The 14,352-nt window shown below is 36.8% G+C and overlaps 3 protein-coding genes and 1 long non-coding RNA gene across 4 annotated transcripts; 3 read left to right on the top strand and 1 right to left on the bottom strand.

Moving 5' to 3' along the window:
- The first annotated feature begins 470 nt into the window (after positions 1–470).
- On the top strand, positions 471–2,524 carry LOC117783051 (serine protease inhibitor 42Dd). The gene is made up of 2 exons (XM_034620223.1): positions 471–1,442; positions 2,153–2,524. Exons 1-2 carry the CDS (start codon positions 585–587, stop codon positions 2,423–2,425), a joined length of 1,131 nt encoding a protein of 376 aa, XP_034476114.1. The 5' UTR covers positions 471–584; the 3' UTR covers positions 2,426–2,524.
- Positions 2,525–2,757: 233 nt separating this feature from the next.
- Positions 2,758–4,964, top strand: LOC117783049. The gene is made up of 3 exons (XM_034620221.1): positions 2,758–3,953; positions 4,335–4,471; positions 4,536–4,964. The coding sequence occupies exons 1-3, from the start codon at positions 2,970–2,972 to the stop codon at positions 4,594–4,596; spliced, it is 1,182 nt and encodes a 393-aa protein (XP_034476112.1). The 5' UTR covers positions 2,758–2,969; the 3' UTR covers positions 4,597–4,964.
- Positions 4,965–5,672: 708 nt separating this feature from the next.
- LOC117783050 (SH3 domain-containing protein Dlish) lies at positions 5,673–7,024 on the bottom strand. Its single transcript, XM_034620222.1, has 3 exons — positions 6,947–7,024; positions 6,764–6,878; positions 5,673–6,700 (listed from the first exon to the last, which is right to left on the bottom strand). Exons 1-3 carry the CDS (start codon positions 6,990–6,992, stop codon positions 5,725–5,727), a joined length of 1,137 nt encoding a protein of 378 aa, XP_034476113.1. The 5' UTR covers positions 6,993–7,024; the 3' UTR covers positions 5,673–5,724.
- Positions 7,025–11,895: 4,871 nt separating this feature from the next.
- Positions 11,896–14,260, top strand: LOC117783053. Its single transcript, XR_004617343.1, has 2 exons — positions 11,896–12,016; positions 13,769–14,260. It is a non-coding gene; the product is annotated as an uncharacterized LOC117783053 (long non-coding RNA).
- Positions 14,261–14,352: the final 92 nt, after the last annotated feature.

Raw genomic sequence — 14,352 nt, 5'->3', positions numbered from 1 at the left:
CTGGTGAAAACACAGCTATTTTGACGTAAAAGGAAGACTATCTGAATTTCGCGCCCAGATATTGATCCTACCGATTTTTTAGCCAAAAATATTAAGTAAAAATAATATATTTTTCATATCGAAATGTTATCGATATTAATATAGAACTGTTATCAATAAAAAGGGCAACCCTGCCTATCAGCTGTTGTTTTCAAACAAGCAATTAATAATGAAACTGACATTAGGATGTTAATGAGAAAACTAATGCAAAGTACTTATGATATCTATGGCTAACGAATTCCAAATACTGGCAACAGAAAAGCCATAAAAAATAGGTGTGAGTAAATCTATTAGGAAGACGTAAGCAATGTCACCACCTTCATTACTGCTGATAATGAGTCAGCAGCGTCGACGCAGGCAGCGCAGCGGGGCCAAAATGAAATTACGCTGCTTTCGCTTTTGTTGTGGTCTGGCCCCAAATCGGAATCGGCATTTAAAGTTTAGGCATTCCAGTGTAGGCAGCTGAAAGTGTTGGACGCGCGCTCTCTCAACACTAAATTATTTATTACGCATCTCACACACACGCACCCACAAGTATCGACAATATGTTTGATTTCAATTTGGAATTTGCTCGTGGCGGCGCCTCCTTCACCACCGATTTGTTTCAACTACTGGCCGCAGGTGGCGTTAAGCAGAACATTGTCTTCTCGCCCTTCTCCATTCAGGCGTGCATTGCCTTGGCCTTTGCCGGCGCCCAAGGTGACACTGCCGACGAGATCGCCAACGGATTGCGTTTCGCCTCCAATTTTCCACCAGAAGTCGCACAGACCTTCCAGTTTGTGCTGGAGAAGTACAGGAACAGTGATATACTGAAGATCGCCAATAAGCTGTATGTACAGCAGGGTAAGCAGCTCAAGGCCAGCTATGAGGAGGCCATCAAGGAGCATTATCACTCGGAGGCGGAGTCCATTAACTTTGGACTGAGTGATGCGGCTGCCAAGTCCATCAATGCCTGGGTTAATACCAAAACGGCAGGAAAGATCACGGAACTTGTCTCAGCCGATGCCTTTAATGATAACACTCGTCTCGTCCTATTGAATGCGCTCCACTTCAAGGGCAGCTGGGCGCACAAATTCCAGGAGGAGCGCACCGAAGAGGATGATTTCTGGGTGGGCGCCGAAGAGAGCGTCAAGGTTAATTATATGAACCAAAAGGCTAAATACGGTTACGGTTACTTTGAGGATTTGAACTGCACCGCTCTGGACATGCCCTACAAGGATTCCGATCTCTCGATGTTTGTGCTGCTGCCCCAGGAGCGTGATGGACTCAAGGAGTTGGCCGAAAAACTGAAGACCGTCAATCTGGTCGATTTGGCGGACAAACTTGTCGAGGAAGAGGTGCATGTAAAGTTCCCCAAATTCAAGGTGGACTTCTCCATTGAACTGGCCGATAAGCTGAAGCAGGTGAGAAACAAAAGAAAGTACATTTCTTCAGGGACTGTAATCATTATAGGTTTTATTATAAAACTCAAGAAATAATCATTATTTTATGAGTCCTATTTTTTTTTTGCCCAAAAATAATGATAATTTCTTGAGTTTTTTTTTTTTTGCTGAAAAGTAATCATGAGTTAAATAAAAAAAATCATAGAAGATCAGGGTGAAATTGCATAGAATAATTACCCTCTGAGAAAAATTTGGGTTTATTTCACTCTCTTTTAAAGTTACTAAAAGTGAATGATTTTGTCAATTAAAAAAAAACAAGAATAATCATTATTTACCCCTACTGCATTTCTTTCATTGACACGTCCACAATCAGTAAAAAATTCTATCAAAAATATTTATTAGTTTCTTATCAATGTTTAAAGTACTTTCATTTGATGTTTTAACTATTTTGGTAGCTTATCGTAGCGACTTGCTAGATAAAGTGTAGGGTATTTGAAATGCGGTTTGCAGCATTTCTGACGCATTTTGCGGTTCGTGTTAAAGATCATGTATCATGAAAAATAATATAAGACTTGCTTATAGGGTGACAGAGCTTATCTACATACCTGTGCATAATATCTTATCGAGTACATCCTCTTGGGCTTGCAAATGACCTCATCGATTACGTGTTTAATCATTGTTTATTTTTAATATTTGTATACAATCAAAATTATTTTGTATTTTCTTTTTAGCTGGGCATCACGAAAATGTTTGACGATAGCGCGGAATTCAACAATCTGTTGGAGTCCCCCGAAGGCGTTTATGTCTCAAAGGTGTTGCACAAAGCCACAATAGAGGTCAACGAGGAGGGCACAGAGGCGGCTGCTGCCACTGGCATGATCATGATGACGCGCATGATGACGTTCCCCGTGCAGTTCCAGGCCGATCGCCCCTTCCTGTACTGCATCTGGAACAAGAAAAACATTATGTTCGCTGGCGCTTTTGTCAATGCACCAAATGCTTAAACTCTGCAAAAACTCATTAATTTATTGTTATCATTTTTAATTGAAAAAAATACAAGCATTTCTTTGAGATACTTTGAATAAATAACGAACACGAAAGTACATTTGACAATCGCTCCTTTTTTTATTAATTGGCAGCACTGTGAACTATTTGAACCATGCGCACAATTTGCGCCAACTGATGCAAATTAAAACGGGGTGGCAGCCTTCGCACTTCGCCACCGTCGTGGGGAAAATTTACAAATTCGACAAAATTCTAACAAACTTGTTCAAAATTTTAGTTTAAAATTTAAAAAAAAAATTAGCTAAAAGTTTTTTTTAGAAAATGCTCTACATCATTTTGTAAGTTTGCCAGACCTTCAAATTAACTGTAAATTTTTTTGCCAGGTGGCAACGTCTTTAAAACAAAAAAAAACAGAAGGAAAAGCGCAAAAGAAAACAATTACTTACTTACATATATATGTAAGCATATAGATGATGCGGGCTGAACAATAAACAGTCATGTGGCAATAAATAAGCCTAGGAACTAAGATATTAAAACAAAGCAATGTCACTGCGTGCACTCAGGAAACGGGATACTCAATTAAGTCAAGGGGCAAGCAGCTCAAAAGCGACACTCTTCAAGAAGGCCAACAACAACAACACAATAACATTAACAGCAACAACAGCAACAACAACTACGTCACCTAGACATTTACTGGCCAAGAAGTCATCAACAGCGAGCATACAAAAGCTAATACGTCAACGCAAGTTGTTAGGACGTGCAACATATTCCAATCCGGATCTCACGGAATTCCAAAGGGCCATTGGGGACAACCTGTTGCGCAGTAAATCGGAGGGTGATGTTAGCACAGTGACCCTGGCAGGTAAAACGATTCGTGGTTTGACGGCAGCCAACGCCAAGTCCGAGGTGTGCCTGCAGCGCATTAGTTCGCACAGCTACGAGCCCGGCCAAATTAAGATGCTGGGCGGAGCACAATCCCATCGCGATCTGTCCGGGGATCATAGTAATCTGGATTACGAGAATGGCCGCGCACCGAGGCGAATGAGCGAGTGCAGCCTGGGCTATAGTCAGGCCAGTGGTAGTGCCTACTCCCGACGCACCAGCTCCATGTTTGCCAGCCAAATGGCGTTGTCCAGTGCAGCACCTGTTGATCCCAATGCCGTGTTGCGTGTACCCATTATTGGCTATGAGGTGATGGAGGAGCGTGCTCGCTTCACCGTTTACAAGCTGCGTGTGGAGAATCCGGATACCAGGGACTGCTGGCTGGTCATGCGACGCTACACGGACTTTGTGCGTCTCAATGGGAAACTGAAGCAAGTGTTTCCACATGTCAATCTGTTGCTGCCGCGCAAGAAACTCTTTGGCGACAATTTCAATGCGGTCTTCTTGGACAATCGTGTGCAGGGTCTTCAAATGTTTGTCAACTCCATTATGGTCAAGGAGCAGCTGCGCAAACACAAATTGGTGCGGGAATTCTTTTGCTTGGACGAACCGCCCAGCTACTCGGAATCAATGGAGGAATGTCGTGTAAGCGGTTTAACAATAAATCATTTGATATATTTATAACAGGCACTGAAATCTATATATGTTTTATTATAAAACTCAAAATAATCATTGTTTTCAGTGACTGCTCATTATAAGTTTTATTATAGACTCAAGAAATAATCATTATTCTATGAGTTTAATTTTTTTTGCTCAAAAATAATGAGAATTTCTTGATTTTTATTTTTCTGCTCAAATATAATCATGTTTTATAAGATAATTGTAAAAATCATAGTGAAAATGCATAGATTACCCTTAAAGAAAAATTTTGTTATATTTCACGCTCTTTTAAAGTTACTAGAAATTAATTATTTTTTTCAATTGAAATAATCAAAACAATCATTATTTACCGTCTCTGATTTATAGGCAATATTCGAGGCTCAGGAGGAGACCATAGCACATCTGAAACTGCAGATACAGACCAAAAACGATCACATACTCAGTTTGCAGCAGAAGTTGCGCGAGGAAATGATCGAGAAGGAGCAGCTCAGGGAGGATTTGAAGTAAGTGCATCATTAAAGATGTTAAGAAATAAACAAATTAGTAATTATTCATATTAATTCACAGAAATATCAATCTGGATTGCTCACACTGCTCCTCGGCAAACGAAAGCAATTCGCTCAAGTAGCTTAAAGGATCAGCAATCGCAAGGATTCAACGTGTGCGTGTGTGTACAATATTATGCTGAGCATAACTCTATGCACTCGCACGGCATATAAATAAGTATAAATCCAACAACTCCAAGTGCATATCAGGCGCAAAAAAGGCTCACTTATACAGTGCTTTAGTATTCAGTTCATAACATAAGTCCAAAAGAAATACAAGTATATATTTTATATATGCGAGTTTTTACTCAATGATGATTGATTTAGGCATAGGCACCATACAATTTACAAGATTAAAATCTACAGTTTATTTACTAGACTTATCCGACAATAATTGGAATTAATCAGGCACATTAATAAGCCCAAATGCGATACAAATACATATACCTAAAAATAAAATTCGAGTTTTTACCTGTTATTAAATTTAGAATAAGCACAATAAAATTTACAATACATGAAATCTACAGTTTGTTTACTAGAGTTACCCAAAACTAGCATATCTAAATAAATTAAGGGCATTCGGTTAATAATAAACCCTAAAAAGATATAAAATATAATATGTATATGTGGGTTTTTACTCGTTTAGAATTGATTTACAAGAAGTATATTTCGTTTAACAATAAGGCCAAAAATATATAAAATATAATTAATATAGGCGAGTATCTACTCTTTAAGAATTGAAGTGCAATATTAAAAATAATAAAATTTATTTACTAGACTTATATGACAATTATCTGAATGAATAAGGGCATATAAGGCCTTAGTATTCAGACAATAATTAGCACATAAAAACATACATATAAAATACAATTTATATATTCAAATTTTTTACTCATTGAGAACTAATTTACAAGAATAAAATCTACAGTATATTTACTAGACATATCGAAAACTTATCTGAACGATTTAAGGACATAATAATAAGCCAAAAAATATATAAAACATATGCGAATTTTTTACTTTTTGAGAATTGAATTACAAGAAGTAAATAGATTATCCAAAAATTATCTGAATGCATTAAGGACATTGTAGGCCTTAGTATTCCTCAAAAATTATATAAAATATAATTTATATAGGCAAGCTTCTACTCGTTGAGAATTAATGTACAATAATAAAAACTATATTTTATGTACTAGACTTATCGGAATGAATTATAGGCTCGTCATGGCCGGCGGACGTGCATACGCCTTGGGTATGAATCCGTATTTACGGGTCTTGGGCGCATACGCCCACAGCCAACCGTCCACGGTCTGATTGTTGAGGTCGGCATAGATCCAGTCACCGCGACGCACGGACAGATCATCCGGAGCCTGCGCTTTGTAATCATAGAGCATAACGAGCTCTGTGCCATGATAACGCAGATCATCAGTGCCAATGCCTAGTTGTTGTTGTTGTTGTTGTTGCTGCTGCTGTTGTTGTCCCTGCTGTTGCAGGATGGTTTCCATGGCATTTAGGCCGCCACCTGTTAGCGTGGCATGATGTTGCATGTTGCTCTCGTTGAGTGGCGCCGCTGCTGGCGTTGTTGCCTTTTGTTGCTGCAGCACACGCACACTGTCGGCTGGATAAATGAAATTGGCCGGCACAAAGCCCTCCTGACCATCGCTGCGCATTATCCAAAACCAATCGGGATCCTCACGATTAAGTACGGTCACAAATTCGCCACGTTCCACAGACAAATCATTCTCATCGCGGGCAATGAATGTGTAGAGCACAATGCAGCGTCCAGATGGCTCCTTGATGAACGGCGTACACTCGGGCATGGACACATGGAGATTGCTCTCCAAGTTATTTACTGTGGAGGCGTTGACCACAGTGATCGGCTCATCGCATAGCACATCCAGTTTGTTGTCGACTCCCACACCCAGCAACGGTTGATTCTCATCATGAGGCTGCTCCGGACACTGTTCCCGTGGCAGCTTCTTTTTAATGGCCAACTCGGCCAACTGTGTGTTGTACGGGGCACAGTAGGAAAACGGTATGAAGCCCTCCTGGCGCGAGTCCTGGCCAATGACATAGACCCAATCGTTTTCACGATATAAAATATTAACCAGCTGTCCTCGTTTCACCTCCAACTCATCGTCCACACAGGGCGTAAAATCGTGCAACACAACCATTTTTGAATCAGGGCTATGTTTTCAATTAAATTCAAATTAATTATTGAATTAAATAATTATTAATGGAATTATTTACCTAAGTCCATGCTCCTTCTCAATGCCCACACGCACCAGGGTCTCAATGCTGGAGGAGCCTGTAATGCGCCCCATTCCCACAGGGGCCAGATCTCGTTCGATGTTTGCATTTGTGGCTGTGGAAAACAAGTTTGTTGTTTAAGTCTTTTGTTAACTGGTTAATGTTGTTGTTGCACATGCGCACCTTTCTTTTTATCGCGACGCATGCGCACTGGACACAGAAACGCCATTGTAATATTTAATATTTAATTTAATTTTCGTTTACTAAAGAATTAATAAATTATTGTTATCTCTTATGCTGCAGTTATGAATTTCCCATTGGAAAATGCATTTGCGTTAGAGTTGCGTCGTTTCGTTCACAATGTAATCAAATGAACGAGTCACTAAAATGAACGAGTGATATATACCGATAGTTTGAACGTCGGCGAACCTTTCAGCTCAATAAATATGCTATATAGTTAAATTAAAAAACCTTTATCTTTTTTATGTATTGTTCATACATTTTTGAAGAATTTTTGCTAGAATTTTGTTGAGTTTGTGATAGGTTATTCAAAATCAAATTATACATATTCTTTTTCCGTGTTGTGACAAACTTTAAAGCTTAAACCTTCATAAAAGCGATCACCTTCATTTTATTTAATTTAGAATTTGAACTTTTTCTTACAGTTTTTCTTTTTATTTAAAACTAAGTTATTGCTAAATGAAGTTCATATTTAAATTGTGCGACGTTCACAGAAGATAAAGTATATCGAACGCCATATTTATCGATATTGCAGAGATTTCAATGTTATTGGCTTGCCTCCACACACTATCAATCGAGAGCGCTTTAAAATTAATTGATATATTGCCCTTTTCTTGTGTTTTTGTTTTATTTTACTGTATATCATATGCTTATTGTCTTAATTAAATGCTACGTTTTGCTGTGCCATCAAGCGTGTAAGTATTGGAAAGCAATATTTGAATTGCACATACTATATGGTAATATATTTAGTAATTAGTGGCCTTCTATAAGCGGACACCTTGGCGCAGGTTCATTGCTGTGGCCCGTTAGTAAAATAGTAAAACAAATATGTAATTAAAGAAGTTATCAATTAAAGTAACTAGCACAAGTAGTTAATTTATGTACAAACTATCTTTTCTGCAATTTCTGCTATTACCTTTGGAAAGGGGAGTCAAAGGATAACAGAATTCCTATTATTGTATGCGCGAAGTTTCAGGAAATTGGCTGACGCATCGCTGATATTGTGCAGGACATGCAAACTGAGTTTCAAGGTCTATTATATGGCATGTACTTGCAACAGCAACAGCAACAGCAACAGTCGTGGCAGCATCCTGTCAGAACGGGCAATGTACTATTTTGGTGCCAAGGATATTTGCTGCTTGCATGCCATTTTCGATTATTGTTGCTGCAAAGCGAAAGTACACACAACTAACAAACTGACCTACACAGCAGCCCATTCCTGAACCCAGGTCCTCAGTCCTCAGTTCTCAGTCCTCACTCGGTACCCATAAACCGAGTTCGTTTTCATTGCCAAAAACACACAAAAAAAAAAAACAACTGAAACTGCGCATTACCATTTCTGTGCTGCAGCTGGCTTACACCCCATATATATCCTACCGTATTATATTATATTATAGACGCCCTTTAACCCACCCCCTAAATGAGCACTTTGTCTCGTACTCGTCTCGCTGTTGACTTTTGCTTACTACGCAGTTGATTTTATATCCTGTGTTCTTCCCTTTCCCTTCTCCTTCGGGTTGTAGCAAACAAACCACCTTTTTCCCATGCCCTATCCCAAGCATAAAACTGAGAGCACGCTCCGCTCCAAGCGAATCGATAGAAAGGCGTCTGCGCGTTGTTTCCACACGTGAAACCATTCACTAAAATTGCACAATGAAGCTAAAGATGATGATGGACAATGCTGATGCTGTGTTCGTGTATCTACTGATGTTCTTTATGCTGCTGCTCAAAGACTGAATACGGACCGCCGTCTGGCGAGCAGACAGACAGACAGACAGTTGGATCAGTTGGACACGAAAGAAGCAACCCAGTCAGTGACTGTTAAGTGGGTCAGTTATTTTTGGAGTCACGCATATTTATTTATAGTTCTCAGCTAGGATCTACCAACAGCTGTAATGGACTTGTCATTCTGGGATTAGGTTTCCTTCAAGTGCTGTAATAAAACTGTCAGCGGCATTTTCTGTTTTCTATGACTTGTGAAATTATTACATGTCTACGTCATTCGCGCCCATTTCACCAGAACTCCCTCATATGTGCAACACACGTAATTCGACTTACAGAGCTTTCAATTTCCATGAATGGCATTTCAATTTCCCGCTGTAACCGACGTAAATCTTGACAGGTTTATTGTGATGATTGAAAATTGGTGGAGTTTTGAGAAAGTTATGAGAGATCAAAGTTTTTAAAAATATGTAAAGGGGTAAGTATTCAAATTATGAGTAAAAAACGGCTTAAACTCGAAAATATTGAATTTTTCTAAGATTACAAAATTTGAATGTAGAATCAATTTGGGGACCAAAACATGGACAAAATGGTATTCCGCATGAAAATCGGTTGAGATTTGAGAAAGTTATGTGAGATCAAAGTTTTTGAAAAAATGTAAAGGGGTAAGTATTCAAATTATGAGTAAAAAACGGCTTAAACTCGATAATAATGAAATTTTTTAAGTGTACAAAATTTGAATGTAGAATTAATTTGGGGGCATAAACATGGACAAAATGGTATTCCGCATAAAAATCGGTTGAGTTTTGAGAAAGTTATAGGAGATCAAAGTTTTTGAAAAAATGTATAGGGGTAAGTATTCAACTTATGAGTAATGGACGGCTTATACTCGAAAATATTGAAATTTTCTAAGTAAACAAAATTTGAATGCAGAATCAATTTGGGGGCCAAAACATGAACAAAATGGTATTCCGCATGAAAATCAGTTGAGTTTTGAGAAAGTTATGGGAGATCAAAGTTTTTGAAAAAATTAATAGGGGTTAGTATTCAATTCATGAGTAATGACGGCTTATACTCGAAAATAATGAAATTTTCTAAGATTATAAAATTTGAATGTAGAATTAATTTGGGGGCCAAAACATGAACAAAATGGTATTCCGCATGAAAATCGGTTGAGTTTTGAGAAAGTTATGCGAGATCAAAGTTTTTAAAAATATGTAAAGGGGTAAGTATTCAATTTATGAGTAATGGACGGCTTAAACTCGAAAATATTGAATTTTTCTAAGATTACAAAACTTGAATGTAGAATTAATTTGGGGGCCAAAACATGAACAAAATGGTATTCCGCATAAAAATCGGTTGAGTTTTGAGAAAGTTATGAGAGATCAAAGTTTTCGAAAAAATGTAAAGGGGTTAGTATTCAAATTATGAGTAAAAAACGGCTTATACTCGAAAATATTGAAATTTTCTAAGTAAACAAAATTTGAATGCAGAATCAATTTGGGAGCCAAAACATGAACAAAATGGTATTCCGCATGAAAATCGTTTGAGTTTTGAAAAAGTTATGAGAGATCAAAGTTTTTGAAAAAATGTAAAGGGGTTAGTATTCAAATTATGAGTAAAAAACGGCTTATCCTCGAAAATATTGAAATTTTCTAAGTAAACAAAATTTGAATGCAGAATCAATTTGGGAGCCAAAACATGAACAAAATGGTATTCCGCATGAAAATTGAGTTTTGAAAAAGTTATGAGAGATCAAAGTTCAGTAAGTACTCAAATTATGAGTAATGGACGTCACTTTTTTAAATGTAAGCTCTATAAATCAGGCTATAACTTGGAAACAAGTACTTTAAGTTATTAGCTACGCTTTTTCTTAACGAAAAGATATAAAATGAATATTTTATTGAACCTAACCTATCCTAAAATACAAAGTTCTCAAAAATATTCATCCAATGTTTACTTATACCTTTCTGTTGTGAAATTTTCAAAATGTATTCTAAAATTTTTCCATATATAAACCTCACATCACTCTAATATAAACTTCTGCCAAAAATGTGCATTTATTATTGATAAAATATATAAAGATTTGCTTATAGCGAAAATTTAGCCACAAATATTTGTAAGATAGCATTTACCTGTATTCATTAAGATAATTTAAGATAGTTGCACTCACATGTAGCGTGACATCAAATGATCATGATTATTTGCATTCATTTTCTAATGCTCTATACAGTATATATTCATTTCCCACACGATTTGTTTTCCAATTGCGATCAATTTGGTTTTAATTTCCATTTGTGCAACAGAAATTTAACGATCGCTGCTAAAAATGCGCCAGATATAAACAAAATCAAAAAAAATAAATACGTAAATGCAGCTTGAAAAATGTAAAAATAAATAATTTTGAAAGAAAAATTGGCAGGCTACCAAAATGCATTCGGCAGCTGTAGTTTTCAAAAATCGCGTAAATAAGGGAAAATGAAAAACTAGAAAAACAAAATAAAGGTAATTCATAAAGTGCACAAAAGTGTATAAATTGCAAATTTCAAACAAGTTAAAGCAAAACTGATGATTACATAAGCTGCTTTTTGAGCATTTGAATGAAATGAAAGAATGGAAATGTTTTAAGTGGATTGTCAAGATGTTACACAAGACTGTTGATTCATAACTAAGCTCAATGAATGTGCAGGAAATGGGTGTGGGGTTGAGGAGGTATGGTTAGACAAAGTACGAATATATTCAAGGACATGCACTGGCAATTGTGAGGGCATTAAGCCGTTAAATGTGGCACGCAGTTTAGCAACAATGACAGCAACCAACCGATTTCGCAATTGCACGTCAACATTGCGTATGTGTTATATTTAATAGCCCCCAAACACTTTCATTGCTGGTCAATGTCAGTGGCAATCCTGGGAGCCTTTTAAATGCAGCCACATCCTTGCGAGCATTTTAGTTGGCTGCCAGAGTTAAAACAGCTCAGAGCTCAGTGTTAAGCTTCCAACTAAAGTTCCTGCTACTATTCCTGTTCCTGCAGCCTGCATTCATTGCGTAGTTTCCTATTTGTTCTCTCTTTCTCTCTCTCTCTCTTTCTACTATTTGGTCTGCAAGTTGTCGGATGCCACTTGGGGCACGTGCGCCAACGTGGAGCTCGTTTGTCGGTCGCCGTGCTCTCGATTTTTTTGTCGGCGCTCAGTTCATGTTGGTTTTTCGTACGGAGTGGTTCGCATTTTGGTAAAGTTCGCCAGTTTCGCGCTTAAACAACTGGAGAAAACACAAAAATTTTCAATTTAGGTAAAGTCATACATAAGATATTGGCAACGAAATGACATTAAACACAAACTGTAGCCCCTAAAGTGTCACAGGGCACAGATTTATGTGGGTTCCAATTGCCGCTTACATAAAGTGCACAGGTGCTCAAGTTGGCTTAGATGGACAGGTGACACTGTGTAAATTGTCATGGATTATTTAAGCCGTTTTGCTGTGTGGCTTCTCTGGGCGACACTTCCGGTCCACGCTCTCTATACATACATAGTATTATTACAAACACATACATATTAATGATTTTACATTCATTTTACATATAATTTTTCATATTTGATTTATTTGTCATGATTTTTCGCTTTTGTTTTCACTCTGGACTTTTCAGACGCCATAAAATTTTGCCCCCAAACAAAATACATATTTTCGGATTGTCTGCGACGTCAAAGTCAAAGGCATTTTTATGTGTGTATATCTTCTAGATGTCTGTAGATACATTTATATATATGTAGTTCTATATGTAAGTTGTTTTGGTAATAAATAATTATGAAAGTGGCGCATTGTTGACACGCGAAATTTCCATTCGGCAAATATTGTAGGACATCTTTTGTTAAGCAATCAATTTATGTATAAATACCCTGTAATATCAACTGTGTAGTTATAAATATTTAAAATTTGTAAAGCAACATTTTGAAATAACATAGTTTGCAAATTAATATCTAAAATATATAAAACTTGGAGTTTCAAACTTGAAACTTAAAAAAAAAAATTTAGAATCCAGGAGGTTTTCAACGTAATTTTTTTTTAAAGTTAAAATTTGCTGCAATATTATGTAATATAAAAGCTTTTTAATTTCAGTTATAAATTTATTCAAATGAATACTTGTATAAATTTTAATTAATTCTATGGTTTATTTGACAGATGTTGTAGAACATATTTTGATATGTTTTCGAAATAAGTACAGGGTATGTTGAACTCAATTCAAAATAGTTCATGTTGCAAAAACGTCGCCAAATGCTATTTCGGCATCAAGGTTAAAAACTAATGAGATCATTCACGTGTGAAAATTAATGATATAGGACTAGTCTGAGAGTCTTTAAAATACAGTAATGGTTTGTTTATATATTTTCAATTCTTTGCATGATGTAATCTTGTTTATCTACTAACCAAATGAACTACACGTCAGTTCTATATAAGTATTCTGGAAAAAACTGCTTACTTAATTTGCTGCAACAATTGAAATATTTAGATGTGTTTGTAAAAGTGTATATTTTCAATCGCAGTTGTTCATTTTGATTTGATCAATTTGCTTTCATTTTTTTTTTTGCTTTTTCAATCCCATTTCCCATTTCCAATTATCTATTTATATGGTATATGTATATGTATGCAGATGCTACAGAATTCTAGAACAATCTGGTTGGGCATATGAAGAAATAAGAACTTGACACACGTAATTGATTGCAGTCTTTTGCACCCTCTTGACTGTTGTCCTGTACCGTTACAATAAGTACATGTATGTATGTATGTATGTATACATGTAACTGTGAATTGCATGCGATTGGGTTTAATTGCTCGAGGGCGCGAAAATTGCCAGCACTACATTTTATTGTGAAACTTTTACATCCAAATGGGGACAGATTTAATTATGTTTTATTAAATAAATCAAATGAGTGGTTGGGTTCATAAATAGCTATGGTTTTTTAATGCCTATTCATAATTAAAACGCTCTCACTCTCTTACTCACTCACTATAACTATTGCTATCTCCTCCTCTGTCTCTTTTTAGTTATGGAAATGGAAAAGCGAATCTCCAAAATGGATTGTCTTAACAGAAACAAACGCATGAAAATGCATAATCATTAGAAACTTAATTAATGTGCATTAATAAAAAAAAGAATTACGCTCACAGCTTTTTAAGCAAAAGCCAAAAAGCAACAACCAAAACCAAAGACACAGTCAACTCTTTAGCAAAGTAAACTCTTCGTGATTGTAATTGAAAAAGAGAGCGGTTAAAGAGAGCGCGCGAGCGCACATTGCTTTTGTTTACACGCCCATTTGTGCGACTAAGATGCGATTGCAACAAATGGAAACTACATAAACAAATATTTAGCTTCGTTAAACATTAAATCAATTTGGCAATTAACTAAACAAATTTGAACAACAACGCAACGCAAATCGACAATAGAAGCGGCTGCACTGGACACGCAAATTCAAAATCAAAGAGTTTGCGCAAAAGCAAAGAGAGCGTTTGCATTGTGTGTGAGAGAGAGAGAGAGAGAGAGAGAGAGAGAGAGAGAGAGAGAGAGAGAGAGAGAGAGAGAGAGAGAGTAAGAGGCGCAAACACACATAAAGAAGGCAAAACTCGCTCGT

The sequence above is a fragment of the Drosophila innubila genome (genome assembly GCF_004354385.1).
Source record: "Drosophila innubila isolate TH190305 chromosome 2R unlocalized genomic scaffold, UK_Dinn_1.0 1_C_2R, whole genome shotgun sequence".
In the NCBI taxonomy this organism is placed as follows: Eukaryota; Metazoa; Arthropoda; class Insecta; order Diptera; family Drosophilidae; genus Drosophila; species Drosophila innubila.
The sequence above is the reverse complement of the archived record's forward strand: the minus strand, read 5'-3'. Positions and strand labels throughout refer to the sequence as shown.